The sequence below is a fragment of the Alosa pseudoharengus genome, unplaced genomic scaffold (genome assembly GCF_046254945.1).
Source record: "Alosa pseudoharengus isolate Yale_2024_CS ecotype anadromous, Long Island Sound unplaced genomic scaffold, YU_APseudo_1.1 YU_APseudo_1.1_scf_2, whole genome shotgun sequence".
Lineage (NCBI taxonomy): Eukaryota > Metazoa > Chordata > Actinopteri > Clupeiformes > Clupeidae > Alosa > Alosa pseudoharengus.
The window spans coordinates 52,355,177-52,373,203 of record NW_027468663.1 but is presented as its reverse complement, the minus strand read 5'-3'; the positions used below and the strand labels follow the sequence as shown (position 1 = coordinate 52,373,203).

Sequence of the window (18,027 nt, the reverse complement as noted above, 5' to 3'; positions counted from 1 at the left end):
TGGGATTGTAGTGTCGTAGCTGGGATGCACAAGGATTTCACTGGACAAATACTCCTTCCCTTTTCAGATGAGCAAAGCTATTGTTTACATTGAGGAGATGGACAGTGTTGCAGACGTCACCTTCCCAGCTGTGCCGCAGGTGCTCTCCCTGCTGACCTATGATGACACAGGACGTGTCAAAAATCACCCACATCCCCCCAATGGATATCCTGTTGTCTGCGTCACGGTGAGTTGACCAGCCAGCTCCTGTAAGATGTCAGCATACTATCCCAAATCATTACAATATCTTTCCATATTTAAATGTCATCATTATTTTCCCATATCATATGATTTCATCATCTTTACCTGTAATTAGCATAATGACATCTTTATATATTAATATAGTTTTATACCCATACCCATATATTTACATCTTTATAATATAGTTTTATACCCATACCCATATATTTACATCTTTAGAATATAGTTTTATACCCATACCCATATATTTACAAAGTGCTGTGTTCTGTGTTTCCATCAGGCCTGCAACCCCAAATCCTCTGACTTTGATAAGACAGGCTCCATCTGCACGCTGGAGAGCATCAACGACACCCTGACCCAGTACCGCTGGCTCGTGAGCGCCCCCACGGGGCCAGATGGTGTGACCAGCCCCATGCGTGAGGTGGACACAAACACCTTCTTCACCAACACCAAGTCCATCACGCTGGACTCCATCTACTTCCAGGCTGGGTCGCGGGTGCAGTGCGCAGCGCGGGCCTACAACATCAAGGGAGAGGCCGGCCTGGAGCTCAGCTCCCCCATCATCTCCATCAGCCAAGAGGAGGGTAAGTGGACGACCCATGCCGTGCTGTCAGCACTGCTGTCTGAAGGGTGAAGAGGGTGCCAGGCTATGGGTTATGTCTCTACTCTGTTGTTTACTCAGGAGTGTAACTCACTTTTATGTAGGTGATTACGCTATTCTAAAACAATATACTATTATATACACTATTGTAAAACAATATTTAATGTTCATAATTCAGAGATCAGTTTAGCTGTGACTGGCTCAGGTTGACTGGAGCCCCTTGTCCTCTGTCCTCAGGTATGTGCCAGCCACGTATCCCTGGCACTGTGGGTGCTGAACCATTTTCTGCCAAGATCCGTTACACAGGACCAGACGACCCTGACTACCCAAACCTGATCAAACTGACTGTTAGCATGCCGCACATGGATGGTGAGTCTGGACTGGGCACAAAGCTGTGTTCATACATGTTCTGTGTCCATACATGTTCTGTGTTCTCTGTCCATACATGTTCTCTGTTCATACATGTTCTGTGTTCATACATGTTCAGTGTTCATGTATGTTCTGTGTTTATACATGTTCTGTGTTCATACATGTTCTGTGTCCTCTGTCCATACATGTTCTGTGTTCATACATGTTCTGTGTTCATACATGTTCTGTGTTAGCAACATGCTTGTTGTTAGCGTATCAGAAGACAGCCCCGAATAACAAGTAAAGGTCCTTTAGCAGTACTGCACTGATACAACTGTGTTTGCGTACCCGTCCGAGCTGTCCTGTGGCGCTGTGGCTTCTCCTCAGGCATGATGCCGGTCATCTCCACGCGGCCCCTCTCCAACTTCGAGCTGACGCTGAGCCCTGACGGCACCCGTGTGGGGAACCACCGCTGCTCCAACTTGCTGGACTTCAATGAGATCCAGACTGGCCACGGCTTCATCACCGACTCCACCAAGAACCCCGAGATCATCGGCGAGACGTCGGCGTACCAATACAGCCTGGCGATGCGCAGCGCCAACTCGCTGCGTTTCTACCGCAACCTCAACCTGGAAGCCTGCCTGTGGGAGTTCAACAGCTACTACGACATGTCCGAGCTGCTCAACACCTGCGGCGGCTCCATTGGCACAGACGGACAGGTGGGCTTCACAGACTTTGGGTCCATGTTTACACTGTGACATCTGATCCCTAATTCCATTTGTAGGATTGGTGTAGGTGTCAAATCAGACAGCTGTGTTACGTATTTATGTAGTTTATGGCATCATTATGTGTTAGGTATTTATGTCGTTTATTGCATAATCAATGTCTAATCAATAATCTCTGGATGACACATAAAAGGTTCCACATTTTTTTAAAGATATTAATCAACAGCCTTCCCTCTCCATGTGCTGTGCTCTCTGTAGGTTCTAAACCTGGTGCAGTCCTATGTGACGGTGCGTGTTCCCCTCTTTGTCTCTGTAGGTTCTAAACCTGGTGCAGTCCTATGTGACGGTGCGTGTTCCCCTCTTCGTCTCGTACGTGTTCCACTCTCCTGTGGCTGTGGGTGGATGGCAGCACTTTGACCTGCAGTCTGAGCTCCGCCTCACCTTCGTCTATGACACAGCTATTCTGTGGCAGGACGGCATTGGTAGCCCACCTGAGGCAGAGCTGCAAGGTGAGGTGCCAGGTGGAGTTGATGATGTCATTCGAGGGAGATGAGGGAGTGGGCAGGGAGGGGGACAGAAAGATTAGAGATTCAACAGTTCTTCTTCAAGAACACAGAGAAAAGACCAAATCCCTGTCACTCAAAGTGGATGTTAGGGACAGTTAATCCTAACCAGTATGATTCTCTTAGCTAAAACAAAAGCAAAAACAGCATGTCTTATTATGTGATGATGGTGTAGTTCATTATAGTTTATTCTCATGACGGTCTGCAGAGGGAGTCAGAGAACTGTGGGTAGAATTACAGTGGTGGTGGAGCTCCATACATAACTCAACAGCACCATCTAGTGGTCCACTCCCACCACCACCTAGTGCTGAAAACAGGAGCATGGAGTGGATTTAATGTTTTAATGGCCAGTGACCAGTTTTAATGGCCATTCCCTGCTTTGCTGTACTCCACAGGAGCCATGTACCCCACCAGCATGCGTATCAACGAGGAGGGCCGTCTGGTGGTCAACTTTAAGACTGAGGCTCGATTCAGGGGCCAGTTTGTTATGTCACACCCAGGTAAGGGAGCATACAAAACAGTACACATTATTAGAACAGAATGTGTTATGTCTGGTGGACCTTCCGGAATTCAAGGAATTTTATTTGTCACATACATAGAGATACAGTATTAAATGTAGTGAAATGATATTGTTTCCTTACCACTGATTCCATGTTTGTTCTCAGCGACCTCTCTGACGTCCATGGTGATGTCTGCTGACCACCCTGGTCTGACCTTCACCATCTCTCTGGTGCGCACGGAGCCCACCTACAACCAGCCCATGCAGCAGTGGAGCTTTGTGTCCGACTTCGCTGTGAGTTCCTCAGAGAGTTCCTTCCACATGGCTTAAGAGCTGCTATGGCTTTTTTAGAGATCAAATGTAAAGGGCTGAGCAATTATGGCAAAAATCATTATCACGATTATTTTGTTCAATGTTGAGATCACGATTACTAAACACGATTACTCATTGATTTTAGAATTTTTAATTTGAAATATAGTCCAACAGGAAAAATGACATGTAAAAAGATAATGCACACAACAACTCAAGACAAAAGAACAGCATTGTTATGAAACTGAATGTAGAAGAATAATTCACAATACAACATTATATTTCAAATTATGTTTTCATAATCGTGGAAGTCATAATCACGATTAATCGATTGATTTGATCAATTGCACAGCCCTAATCATGTATGTATATCACATATGTATTTCTAGGGTAGTTTACTGTAAATACTTCTGCCCTGTCATATCTGAGGTGACAGTACGGCGTATTTGCTGCCGTATTGCTGTTGGAGGATTATATTGACTACTGCACATTTGCGTTTGTGCTGCAGATCAGAGATTATTCGGGCACGTACACGGTGAAGCTGATCCCCTGCAGCGCCTCCCCCAATGGAGAGTTCAGCATCCCCCCCGTCTGCCACCCCAGAGAGCCCCTCACTTTCCACATGGACATCCGCTTCCAGCAGGTCAGCCCAGCCAGCACACAACATAGAGATGCAACGACCAGCACGCATACCACCAGCAAACTGCATTCCCATACAACCTACTACAAGTCCCGCCACCAGCACACAACTTAGAGATGCAACGACCAGCACGCATCCACCAGCCCATAAACACCAACACATGACAATAGAACAGTTTTAATGGCCACGACCACCTGCACAGCACCAAACACCAACACATGACAATAAAACAGTTTTAATGGCCACGACCACCAGCACAGCACTAAACAGCAACTCTCCCCCTGTGATTGTTTGTGTAGGTGAGTGACCCAGTGTCAGCAGAGTTCAGTTTGAACACCCAGATGTTCCTGCTGTCCAAGAAAGAGCTTTGGTTGTCTGATGGATCTATGGGCTTCGGAGAAGGAAGTGACTCAGCATTTTCTGAAGGTAACACGTAACACACACACACACACACACACACACACACACACACACACACACACACACACACACACACACACACACACACTAACTCACTCACTCACTCACTCACACAGACACACACACACACACACACACACACACAGACCAAATGTCAAATGTCAGAATGACTGCCCATGTGAATGTGAATGGGTCTGTTTTCCAGGTTCTACCATCTATGGCCGTGTGATGGTGGACCCTGTGCAGAACCTGGGTGAGTCCTTCTCCTGCAGCATTGAGAAGGTCTTCCTCTGCACTGGTGCGGATGGGTACGTGCCCAAGTACAACCCCACCAATAAGGAGTACGGATGCCTCGCTGATGCCCCTTCTCTGCTCTACCGCTTTAAGATCCTGGTATGGCAATCCATTCTCAATACTTCTTGCTCTAGTTCTTATTCGATGTCCGTTTGAAAAGTACTGTGTCTAATTATGTGTTGGAAATTACTTTCTATTTGTGTGTGTGTGTGTGTGTGTGTGTGTGTGTTATCAGGACAAAGCCCAGCCTGAGACCCAGGCAACTGCCTTCGGAGACGTTTCATTTGATGCCATTCTGGCTCAGGACTCTTCAGAAGCGTTGCCTCTGACGAGACAGGCTGGCTCTGATGGCTTCACCCTCTCCTCCTCCCCACTCTTCCAGGTAACAAAAGAAGACAAATCATTCTAATCATCTCACACGTTTTCTGTGTCTGTTAATGTAAATGGTCATGGCATGTAATAATTACTAAAGCTAAGATTTGGTATGTTAATGTAATATTTTGGGAATGCCAGACCCCAACATATACATGATATTTCAAACAATTATTTCAGTCCTTTTGTGTTTATTCCAATAAAATGATGTCTTAGGAATGCTCCTGAATGAACTGTATAGCAGTTAGGAATGCTCCTGAATGAACTGTATAGCAGTTAGGAATGCTCCTGAATGAACTGTATACCAGTTAGGAATGCTCCTGAATGAACTGTATACCAGTTAGGAATGCTCCTGAATGTTTGACCTCTGTGCCTCAGGTGGCCGCTGGCCGGGAGTGGTTCATCCATACTATCTACACCCTTCGCTCCCGTGAAAACGCCAACCGCGGCATTGGCAAGCGCAGCTTGGAGTACCACCACACCGTCTCCTCGAGCCTCGCGGGCCAGCCCGTGGGTCGCCAGCGCCGCTCCGCTCCTGACCCCGACGCTCTGGACATCGGCATCGAGAACAGTCGAGGCACCAACATCCAGCACATCGCGCTGGACCGCTCCGACCGCATCCGCGTGAGCCAGAGGCAGCCCTGGGCGCTGGAGCCGAGCGCGGGCCACCAGGAGCGCCCCCTGGTGGAGGGCAGTTTGGGGCGCGAGCCCGACTCGGACTGGGCTCTGCCCATGGGTGTGCCCACGCTGCTGGGCCTGGCGGGGCTGCTGCTGCTGCTGTGCCTGCTGGCCCTGCTGGTGGCGCTGCTGGTGCGGCGGAAGCGGGCGGAGAAGAAGACGTGCCCGCCGTACGCCACCTCGTCCAGCTCGGCGTACCGCGACACCGCCAACGGCGGCTACCAAGGCATGGCCAGCGCATGGCAGCGTTCTGACAGCTCAGAGGTTTAGAGGGTGCCCACAGCAGCCCGTTCCCTCTCACCCCGATATCCCCCGTCCTGTCCTGTCCATTCCCCCGTCGGCCAGGTCAGTGGCCTCTGAACATCCCACCCCCCCAATCCCCAAACTCGGAGGGGAGCCGGTCTGCTGGCTGCCCATTAAATTGGAGTCAAATGAAGGTGAGAGATGAGAGGAGGATGTGTTCAAGTAAAAGGCTCTTACTAACTGATCAGTTCAACAAACTAGAGGGCTTCTCTGTTCAATAAACACAAAACAATCAACTAGATACCCAGCAGTGTTTTTGGAAGGCTAATGTTCGAGAAATGTTTGTTAGAGCCCTGATCAACAATATTTGGATGTACTGATGGGCCCATAACCAGTTAAGGCAAATGAGTGGAACTTAATTTAGATCATTTGGAGATGAGCACACCCACTATCTCTTTCTGATGGTGCCTGCTCCTGTTTATTTTACTTTATCATGTCCCAAGATCTCCCCACCTTCACTACAACTACAAAAGCACTGTAATATTGCCTATGCATGGAAAGTCTAGAGAATTTTTGAATGGATTCTTTTCCCCACCCATACTGGTCTTGTGCTGAGAGTTGGTAGGCTGGTTTTCTCATCCCTGACACAGATGTAGGGATCAGATGTCAGTAAGGCAGCCAATCTTCTATAACCCATGCAAAGAACAGAATAGCTTACTGTAGTTAGAATAGTTACAATGCATATTTACTGTACTTGTCTAAATTACTTTCTTCTAAATCTGTTAACGATTCTACTCTTTTCTGTTTATGAGTGTATGTGTGTTTAAGATGCGATAGCAGGCAATTGAATAGATGGGTAAGATTTGGCAGTCGGCAGTACTGGATGTGATAGATTTATGTATTTTTATAATATGAATTAATTATTGATGCACTGTTGTGTTTTAGAGCACATGTCAGTGTTCCCGTGAAAATATACCATGGATATGGTGCTAATCAAAGGGATTGTAATGTGTAATTTCTGTCATTCAAGTGCATTACTATTCAAATTTGTAAATGTTTTTATACATTTTATTTTTGTTATGACTGGTGAAATGTGCTTTAGACACACTAATGGTGCATTTGTTGTGTACATAACTGCCTTTACAGTATACCATGTTACAAGAGGATACAAACACTACCATTGTACCCTGATAAAACTTGAAGAAGTGAATCTCAGATGACCTTATAGTGACTAGATACCCTGAAATATTAATTTATACCTGAATGTGGCCATAAAGGAAAATGTAGAATTTCTGAGAGAAAATGGATCCCCTTTCAATGTAGAATGTGTTTTTCAAAACAAATGCCCACAACTGAGAATGACTCAAATTGTTCCATAATTCATGAAGTTCATGTATTCAAATCTTTCTTGCCAAATATAAATATTATACATTGATGGGTTTTCTTGTCACTGATTTATTGAAATGATAAACAAGTGGTGTCAGTATCACGTTCAGTCAGTAACTATGCTATTATGCTGGTGTTACTCATCCTAAATCCAAGGAGGTTTATTATCTTATTGTAATACAGCTGTGATATGAGATTAGACATGAAGCATAATCTTTATATTTGTATCCTTGAGTTGTTGACACAGTCTATGCCTTGAGGTGAACCAGCAAGACACACTTGACCATTTAAGGTGTCAAGACTGATCCAATTGCTATTCTAATCATGTGCCACCAGAGAGTGCTATTCAAACCAGGTAAGTTCCAAGTAAGTTATACACTGAATCATCTCTCCATCTAACAGATGGTCATCAGCTTCATTTCATTGGGTTTACTATTAACTCACATACTTACCAAATGTCTCTTGAGGTCCTTAAAGAGTTTAGCCAGTGTAGTTTCGCTGTACTGATATGAAAGATTAGATACTGACAAAGTTAGTTGCCCTCATCTTCATCTTCAAACTCTGCATTACTGTATTCAAAACAGATCTACCATTAATCATTTGAATAAACTCCAAAACATTATGATATTATCTTATTATGACCGCAGCAGAGCTAAGGCCAAGGATGACCACGTTTTTTTCTTATGTTGGTCTCAAGGGGAGATCTCAACCATCCCATAACCACTCAGTTGTGATATACTGTAGAACCACCTAGTAAAAAATGAAAAAGCAAAAATGAGGCATTGTAATCGCAATTATCTTTAGCTGACATGTTCAGAACTGCACAGAATTTGAATCAAGGTTGAATATGGAGTGGACAGAAATTAAGGACATCGATTTCCTGCATAGGAGCGGCGGTCATATTTTTACCGTTATGCGGTACATCTAGTTTTAATTGCTTGGATATCAACTGTACAGTCTTGAGGCTGGCCTGTCCTTCCCAAGCTGTGCTTGTGTGACTCTAGGTCAGACAATGAGATACAACCACGACTGCAGCTGCTCTCTCCAACTGGTGTCACCAAACCCTCCTGTCCTCTGACTCCACAAATAGTCAACCAGAGAGCCAGTGCTTTTCACACCCTAGTCTTAGTTTCCAGAATAATCCACTGGAGGTGAAATAAGAGTAAGACCACAGCTCAACAGCAGAGGGAGAACATGACAATCACATCTGACTAAGACTGTCCAAAGGTCAGCTTCTCTGGAAATTACATAAGATGCTTACCGACTATGATAAGTGTGGTGAACAGAGGAGCTGCTGTTCAAGTGACAGCACATAAGGCCTCAGAGCCCACAGGGACTATTGGGCTTCCTGTGTGCCCCCTTTGACCCCCTCTAAGTTCTTGTCTAAATAAAGGCTAACAACCCTGAAATGACCGTGCAAGCTATGGGCTTCTTACGTTTTGGTACAACTGAAGCACTCATCTCATAGACTGTGTTCTATATATACAGTCTATGACTCATCTTGACAGCGATGACAACAAACAACAAACGGGTTTGTCAACTTCAAGACAAAAACGGAAGTTTGTCAACGCGTTGGTGCACAGAGCCAATGGTACACTACATACCTAACAGAAGATTGCTCAGACAAGTGCTAGTTATATATTAATGAACTTTGTGTGTAAACACCGTTTCATTTCCGTGTGTCAGGTGCTTCAATTCCCACCTGTGGAATCCTGTGTATATCAACACTTGGTGTGGTTATGTGCAAGCGTTTCAGTGCTTACCTGAAGGAGAAAATGGCTTTTAAAATGCTGCTTCTGTTGCTCACACTCTTTGTCCTCACTGCAGGTAGGCTACTGTGCTGTTTGTGACTTCACTGTTGAGTAGCCTTTTGGCTGATATTTACTAACACTTGACTGACTTACGTGCACTTACATTCACATTGATTTTCAAGGCTCTGGTTGCCAATGGTTAAATGCTACACAGTATGACTTGAATGCTGAAAAATGGCATATATGTGACCACTTGAGGAAGCATTACAGAACTACAAAACTACTGTGCTGACCGTCTAACAGCCAAGAGGCCTTCCAAATATCAACAACAGCACAGCTAGCACTGATGAAAATTAGCTGCAGAATATTCTCTTGAATTAAGTGGTCCATTATGGAGGCCTGACATTTGTTTTTCAGACCTGATTTGGGTTGTTTAACAATCATGGTAAGCAAGTCATTTCATAAGGATAAAAAAAAAATCAGGGCAACTGGTCACTGACAATTCTTGTACACTTCCAATGCAAGAGAAATGTTGGAGTGGACATCTGAAACAAATGTAGTTTTGCATCATCAATGTAAGGTTAAATATATGTGGGTTATACAATATATGAAGTGTTTATTATTGTTACTTGTGTCAACATAGTTTAAGTAAGCATTTATAATGTACGTAATTGTATGTATTTTTTTACAAATATTAATAGAAAATGTGTTGCACAGAAATTTTAGTTTTATGGCTATATCAGTTGAAATTTGAAATTTCGTTGGTAGTTATAGTCAGGGGGCCAAAACTGATATTAAAACTTTGTGGTACAAGCATACAACCTATCCAGTATTAATATTTAACCCCTCAGCATGTGTTCTAGCCAGGTCTAAATACCATAACCATAACCATGTGCCCGGGTGTGCCTGTGACATCCAATCGTCGGTCTGGCACACCTAAAATATTTTCGGCTTTCACGGCTATACTGTCTGTTCTTGTCATTCTAACCTGCTGTAGTGTCAACAAATAACAAGCCAAACATGAATTGCTAACCTTGGACACTCCTTAGGCTACATGCATGCATGGTTAAGTGTTTTGTTCACTTTGTTCACTTGGTGAAGACATCCATCAGGTCAATTAAATAGCTTACTGTCTTTTGAAAGAGAGTTGGCAGAAAGTCTAGAAAAACCGGCCCGCCGTCTTGCACAGTAGCCTCACATTGCACTCGTCAAAACACAGCTGTTTGCGCAGCAAATTAAGAGTGAAAGTGTCCCTGTCCCTCACTGATCAAGGTTCTTGATGTCTGTCCAAAGGATATTTTCCCAAACATTAATACCTTACTTAGGCCAATCAGTTGGTTACACAGTCTTTACTAATCAACAAACAAAGCAGTTCACGTGTTGAATTGACTTACATAAAACCCATCTCTGAAATAGGCACTGAATTCTGCCTTAAAATAGCTCATGGGTTTTTTCTACTTAGATCTTCATTTAAATTAGGAAATGAATATTGTGCAGCCACGGTGTGACCCATCCACAGTTGCCCTCAACAACCAGTTGTGGTTGGCACATGAAGGATGGAATTCTTGTCCTCCAACTTTTAACCAAAGAACCTGTACAGGCCTGGTGCTAGGAGCTGCCGATATGTAGATGCAAGGAAAGTGGATGTCAGTACAGTACCAGGCAGTGTTGATGTCGAAAAAGTGGAATATTTTGTAGTGAGTCATCCACTCCACAGCACTATTGTAAAGCAGAAGAGCCTGATCAGCTGGAGACTTCGCTCACTGTCATGCACAACTGACAGACTGAGGAAGTCCTTTGTCCCCAGGGCCATTGAACTGTTCAATGCTTCACTTAAAGGAGAATTCCGGTGTGATATTGATCTAAAGTGTGTTGAAACATGATACCGAGTGTGAACGTATGTCTCATCTCGGCTTGTCCCCTGCCCTCCAAAATCTGGTGCTAGTTAGCCGATGCTACCAACAGCTTGTTCAATGGTGGTGCTTCGGCATCGGGCTAGCCGTGCAAATAAATCACTGTTTTACACCATTTACGAGGCTCAATGTATCTCCACACTTCATTGGTATACTACCGAAGGCCCTGACATTTAAAACGAGACATTGAGAACTTTGAAAAAGCACTGGTAGTTTACTTACAAGACGATTTATACAGACAGTATCTTCACGAAGTTTAGCGTTTGCAGCCATCTTGAATTTAGTCACGATAAGTCGAGCAACGAGTAAGAATGAACAGGTATGATAAGGGATCAGATTCCAAAAAGAATTCAGTGGAAATGCATGGATTCCAGTTTCTTCCAGTAGCAGCAACTAGAATCCATGCATTTCCACTGAATTCTTTTATACCTATAGAGGTAGAATACCTACCATTTCTGTTCAATTTTATGTTTTGTTTTTTTGCCATTTCTACAATTTCTGTTCAATTTAGGGATCTATCTATCTGTCTATCTACTGTATCTATCTATCTATCTATCTAACTATCTATCTATCAATTTTATGTTTTGTTTTTTTGAGAATATGATGTGTGGTATAGTTTTAAAATGAAATATCATAGGTGTGTGCATTTTGCATTTTTTCTTTCAATTGTGTAGGTGCTGCTAAGTCTAGTCATAACATACAATTATCCAACATGATCACATATTTTGAGGTACACAGACATTTATGTGTAATAATGTCAAGCGTTTACCCTGTTTGTGAAACTAGACATTCACATAATCAATTTACCAAGTAGTATATTTGCTTTCTGCCTCTGACATGTCCATACTCTGCAGTCAGTCCGAGAAGTTTTGTCCCTTTGAATTTATCGTCATATTAGGCTACTACAAAAGTGGTAGATTTTTATTTTCTTTTGAAAATAAAAGACCTGTGAACACACTCCTTTTGGTGACTGAAAAAGCAAACTGTACAAATCATGGATGGACATGTGAGGTCATGAGTCAGATTGTTGCCTTAATCATAAAATTAACAACACACTTCACCATCTGTCTTGCACAGGTGCAGAGGGCAAGACAGTAAATCCCAGAAAGGTAATGTTTGGAATGTTTACATTTGAACTGCTGATTTACATAGACAGAAATGGGGCATTTTATGATGGCCATATGATTCAGAAAGCCACCATTCATCAGGCCAGCCCAAGCCAAATCACTATTATCACTATTATTGCCACTATGTTGTTTGGTGTCTATTGTGGTCACAGAAATTTACTGACCATTTTAAAAGTTGTATCAGCGATTGTAGGCCCAAACATAAATGATCACACTCATCTAATCTTTCCTAACGATCCGCTAGCTGCCCACCCCATAAGCAGGCTGTCAAAAAAACGTGTATAGGCAGCCTGAGATCTGCACACAAAAACAATTGCTACCAACAAGTGTTGCCAACCACTCAAAGACCAAATAAAGTGTTCCAACCAATAATGCGCGTTTAGGAGAGTTTCAGTTGCATGGGAGGGAGGGGGAGGGAGTAGCGAGCTAGCTCTCTGTTTTGTTTGAACGTCAACAGAAGTGACGTTACCCCGCCATCGCTGATACAACCTTTAATTAAATCTTGAATAATTTATAGAAAGAAATCGTAGAGAATCCAATGTATTTTATCACTCAGTTTCTTCCAAAATCTTGAAAACATTCTTGACACTCAATTGTTTGGTTGCATAACAGCCAAGCTGTGGAGACATGGCTGAAATACTTGCATGTCCACTCAATCTGGAACCAGTGTGTGGCACAGACGGGCAAACCTATGGCAACGAGTGTGCCCTCTGTGTTCAGAGACAGTGAGTATAACGCCTCATTTCACTCAGTCTTACGGTGTTCATTTTAGGACATCCTCAGACTCAGGTGTCAGACTCAGAAAAACATCGGTCATCTTCAGACAAAACAGCCTCAGCGTCAGAAAAACCTCTGTCATCTTCAGACAAAACTGCATCAGCGTCAGAAAAACCTCTGTCATCTTCAGACAAAACTGCCTCAGCGTCAGAAAAACCAGACTCAGGTGTCAGACTCAGAAAAACATCTGTCATTTTCAGACAAAACTGCCTCAGCTTCAGAAAAACTTCTGTCATCTTCAGACAAAACTGCCTCAGCATAAGAAAAACCTCTGTCATCCTTAGATAAAACTGCTTCAAACCAAACTGCCTCAGAAAAAGTGGAGTCAGGTCTCAGAAAAAACGCTGTCAGAAAAAGTGGAGTCAGGTCTCAGAAAATCAGGTCTCAGAAAAAACGCTGTCAGAAAAAGTGGAGTCAGGTCTCAGAAAAAACGCTGTCAGAAAAAACAGTCAGACGAAAAAGTCTCAAATGAAAAGTTATTGTGGGGACAGAAGAAGACGACGGATACAGAACGGTGAATATTATGCTTAATACGTTATTCTGTCACTGGCAGGGTAGGAATTTCACGGCGGCCACGACGGCCGTGGTAGCCCCTTGCGTTGGCCGTGAAGCCCCTTTGAAAATCATAGGTTTACAGGGCACGGTGGCCTTGGTGCCCCCTTCTTTCAATATTCTGCTTTGTGTCCTACTAATAGCGATTTTTATTTAGCCTGCGGCCTGTCAAAATAATCTTAGCATTCACAGCGCAAATTAATTTAGTTTTTACTCAGTGGAGAAAGTGACATCGCAAGAAACTGCGTCCAAATTCACCCATTCTTCTCAGTTGAACTACTCGCGAAGTAGCCTATTCATCACACAGACATCACAAGTGATGCCACATGAAAGAGCTTTTTCTCAGCTTTTAAACGATGTTAGCCGATAATTGCTGTGTTAAACGGTTCGCGAGGAAAGTAAATAATATAATTCAATTTAATCATACATTCTACTGAAGGTTTTGCGTCCATGGTCGCCCTACCCATTCATCTCGGTGGAATACTTTACGAACCCTTCTTTTAACACATGACAAACCACATATCAGAATAAACAGCAGACCTTACCGAACATAAAGGTGTAAAGCAGTCCCCTGTACAGTTAGCCGTTCCAGAGTAATCCAGTTTTGAATTTGCAGTAAATTTCGACATGCATTGATGTCTCCAAATTTGGGCTTTAAGTTTTACAATGTGTTTAAATTGTTCCACATGATTTCATAACATAATACAAAATAAATGTTACAAATATCGCCTAGATATTGGTAAATCAGAGGACAGCTGACTAAGAGTTTGTGAAGGTAGCCTGATCACAAAATGCTAAGCATGCATCTAGGCTATTTGAGTTTCTTAAAGATGAGCTGTGCTTAAATTTAAATTGTTCAATACATGATTTCATAGCAGGCCAAATTATATGTAATATCATGTTTCATGTTTGTTTCATACAATGATGCAGGTCTACTGCAGTGAATAGGCTAAATACAACTTTGATCATTTTTATAGCCTACTACTGTATAGTTAACTTTGGCCTTGGTGCCCATGTGGCCTTTGTGCCCCCCACCAAATATGCCCAACTGAAGGCCAAGTGGCCTTGCCCCCAGAATGGTGAAATTCCAAGCCTGGTCACTGGCATGTTATATTTGGTGCTTGGTTAGATGTAGAAATTATAAGTAAAGGTAGAAAGTGATCCAATGGTATACACATTGTAGGAAATCCATGGATGTAACTTAGCTAACCTCACTTCGCTAGTAACATTAGCAGCTGCTGTAAGGCACATACCGGAGTAAGCTACGAACTACATACAGCAAAATAATTTGTTTTTCGTAGGATTACGGTACATTCAATGAGCTAGGGAAAAGTGGGTTAAACATTTTTCCACCACGAAAGTCCAGAACGACACCTGGACCATTATTTCTTACTTTTGCTAACCGTTTCCCAGTTGTACACTACCTATAAGTAAGAAACCTGCATCATTATCATCACATCATTATTCCCAAACCCCCATAAAGACAAATGTGCTAGGTCATGATGTAATACCATATAATACCATTATGATAATACATGAAATAGCAGGTACCAACAATAAGGCACATTTCTCTAAATAAGTTAAGATAACATCTCATATCAAATGAATTCAACAACGCTGCAGTTATTGTCCCCTGGGGATTACATTTCAAGTACCTGTCTATCTTTATGTCTGTCTATTATTGTTGTGCAATGACAATGACAACTGCTAACGTTTTATAATGGTATTATATGGTATTACATCATGGCATAGCACATTTGTCTTTATTTAATACTTAATACTTTTCTGAGACCTGATTTTCTGAGACCTGACTCCACTTTTTCTGACAGCGTTTTTTCTGAGACCTGACTCCACTTTTTCTGACAGCGTTTTTTCTGAGACCTGATTTTCTGAGACCTGACCACTTTTTCTGACAGCGTTTTTTCTGAGACCTGACTCAGTTTGGTTTGAAGCAGTTTTATCTGAGGATGACAGAGGTTTTTCTTACGCTGAGGCAGTTTTGTCTGAAGATGACAGAAGTTTTTCTGAAGCTGAGGCAGTTTTGTCTGAAAATGACAGATGTTTTTCTGAGTCTGACACCTAAGTCTGGTTTTTCTGACGCTGAGGCAGTTTTGTCTGAAGATGACAGAGGTTTTTCTGACACTGATGCAGTTTTGTCTGAAGATGACAGAGGTTTTTCTGACGCTGAGGCAGTTTTGTCTGAAGATGACCGATGTTTTTCTGAGTCTGACACCTGAGTCTGAGGATGTCCTAAAATGAACACCGTACAGTCTGTTCATTGTCACTCCGTTTGGGGCCTCAATCCTACAATCTTTAAATCCTTCATTGTCAATAATGAGTTTATGGTAATGTTAAATACATGGTAATTTGATACACTTTCCCTCGAGGTTTTAAGAAATGTATTTTTTGTTCTGCTTGTTTTGGGGTATGTGGTGCAGGACACCTTATTTGTGATGACCTTTATTTCAACCTGCTTCCTTTCTTTTTTTCCTTTCCAGGATGTCCAAAGCAGACATTTTAATTTCCAAGGAAGGGGAGTGCTAAGTTCATCTTGGTGATGGTGGAAAATCACCTTTCATGCATAAAGAGCAAAATGTAAATCATCAACAAAATAAATGAAAATGAAATAAGCAAATAAAGAGAGAGAGCCATAAGCAAATACTATGCCAGACTTGTGTGGATCTGCACATCTCAGTGCTGTTATTTTGCCTTGCTAATGGCATCATCGTCACATCTCACTGCAAAACTGCCTGGACAGTATGGACAGATGCCACTAATCTAAACATGTTTTTAACAAGTTCAGGAACAGTTAAAAATGGATGATAACGGGATAAATTTGTCTACCCTTGAATATGTTTAAACACCAGAGTAAGATTAACAGTATAGTCAATCTGTCATATTGTCATATTCAGCTGATTAGGCTATCAAATGCATTTTGATACTATCTCTATTATGTCAATTGCTAGTTCACACCTATCATTGTTTCCACTTACACTTTCAACTTCCATAAGAATTTATCCATATGCTATTTACACACTGAGGGGCAGCTTTCAACTTCCATAAGCATTTATCCATATGCTGTTTACACACTGAGGGGCCAAATGAATCACATGCAGAATGTGTGAATGTAGCCTAGTCCACTCCAAGTGTGCATTGTTGTTTTATAGCTTGTCAGCATAAGACAGGGATAATGATAATATATATTCTTTATTTTCTTTAAAAATAAGAACTATGCGCAGTATGAAAGTGTAACAGAGCTCAGACGTTAAACTGTTATCATTGATGTCAGGGGCGATTCTAGACCTAGAGCTTTGCTGGGGCACAGGCCCCCAACTCCCAATACATAAAAAAAATTAAATAAATAACTGTGCGCGCAATATGAAATAAATACATTCTCCCCTCTCTTCTCCCTCTCTTCGACCTTCTTCTCCTCCTTCTCCTCCTCCAGCACTCTCTCACTCAATTGTTGTAGCAGCCACTATCCAGCAACATCCAAACACATAGGCATAAGGCCTATACTCACTGCATTAATTTAATAGGCTTTCCTACTAACACAAGGGAAGCTTATTTTTTGTCAAAATTGAGATATACTTCCCTCCCAGGCAAGGGTCCTATAGACATCCTGGCAATACTGCAGTTCTTTGTAGCTTAAATAGCCTACTAAAGCCTTCATACTGACTTTTGGTGATCATTTGCAAATGTAGCCTATAATAATTTACACAGATGGCTATCTGATTCTGTGTATTATTATAGGCTACATTTGCAAATGCAGCAAACTTATTTGAGTTTGCCATTAAATCATTGATCAAATCACAGCACTGGCTATTACCAGCATAAATGTTAATGTTACCGTTAATGTGGGCAAAATGATCATACCTCCCTCATCCTCCTCACTGTTCCTCTCCCTCTGCCTCTGTTCAGGAAGAATTTTATGATGTCCATCTCTATATAGTTTATCAGAAGGCTATGTTTAGTTCAGTAGGACAGCTTAACAAACAGTATAGGCTACTTTTACAGGACTCTTTCTACAGTATAGTATAAATCGTTGTTAATTGTCCGCATGTGTGCATGCAGCCTACGCATGGTGAGTGAGAGAGCACAAGCTGGTAAACTGTTGCTAAGGCTACAATGACGCTAAGCATTGAAAAACAGATGCTAGTTATGTGCAACACTCTCTAACAGCGATCAACTTGTCATTTTTTCTGTCAAACAAGTTGTGAATTTTAGGGGAAGACTTACTCTGTGCTCAAAGTGATGTAATGAGCTCCAGCCGATTCCACAGTGTATGTGTGTGCAGTACAACGAAACACTCGGAAGAATCATGTGAACGATTTTCATTGGTTGTTGCGTTCAATCTTACCCAGCTACAGAGATGCTATTTCCTGATTGGCTATTATGGCCCCTTTCTTTATTCCTTGTTTTTTTTTTATTGGCTGGTAAGTGACAGGCTCGAGCCATGAGTAAAGCAGGCACGGAGATGCGCTCATGAATGGCGTTTCCAGCTAGAGCCGCGCTAGAATTTTACTGGGGCACTGGAGACTTTTACTAAGGCACGTGCCCCAGTGAATAAGGTCTAGTGACGCCCCTGA

General features: G+C 42.5%; 1 protein-coding gene and 1 long non-coding RNA gene across 2 annotated transcripts in view; both read left to right on the top strand.

Annotated features, from left to right (window-relative positions):
• The window catches only part of frem3 (Fras1 related extracellular matrix 3), a 35,998-nt gene extending 29,716 nt beyond the window's left edge, over positions 1 to 6,282 (top strand). The window contains exons 13-24 of the mRNA XM_076295494.1: positions 68 to 226; positions 521 to 824; positions 1,079 to 1,210; positions 1,577 to 1,908; positions 2,231 to 2,423; positions 2,873 to 2,977; positions 3,143 to 3,270; positions 3,794 to 3,928; positions 4,225 to 4,351; positions 4,551 to 4,738; positions 4,875 to 5,021; positions 5,390 to 6,282. Of these exons, the coding sequence (XP_076151609.1) occupies positions 68 to 226; positions 521 to 824; positions 1,079 to 1,210; positions 1,577 to 1,908; positions 2,231 to 2,423; positions 2,873 to 2,977; positions 3,143 to 3,270; positions 3,794 to 3,928; positions 4,225 to 4,351; positions 4,551 to 4,738; positions 4,875 to 5,021; positions 5,390 to 5,959 (2,520 nt within the window). The 3' untranslated portion in view covers positions 5,960 to 6,282. The remainder of the gene's footprint in view (positions 1 to 67; positions 227 to 520; positions 825 to 1,078; positions 1,211 to 1,576; positions 1,909 to 2,230; positions 2,424 to 2,872; positions 2,978 to 3,142; positions 3,271 to 3,793; positions 3,929 to 4,224; positions 4,352 to 4,550; positions 4,739 to 4,874; positions 5,022 to 5,389) is intronic.
• Positions 6,283 to 8,891: 2,609 nt separating this feature from the next.
• On the top strand, positions 8,892 to 12,814 carry LOC143135400 (uncharacterized). The gene is made up of 3 exons (XR_012988934.1): positions 8,892 to 9,145; positions 12,060 to 12,091; positions 12,722 to 12,814. It is a non-coding gene; the product is annotated as an uncharacterized LOC143135400 (long non-coding RNA).
• Positions 12,815 to 18,027: the final 5,213 nt, after the last annotated feature.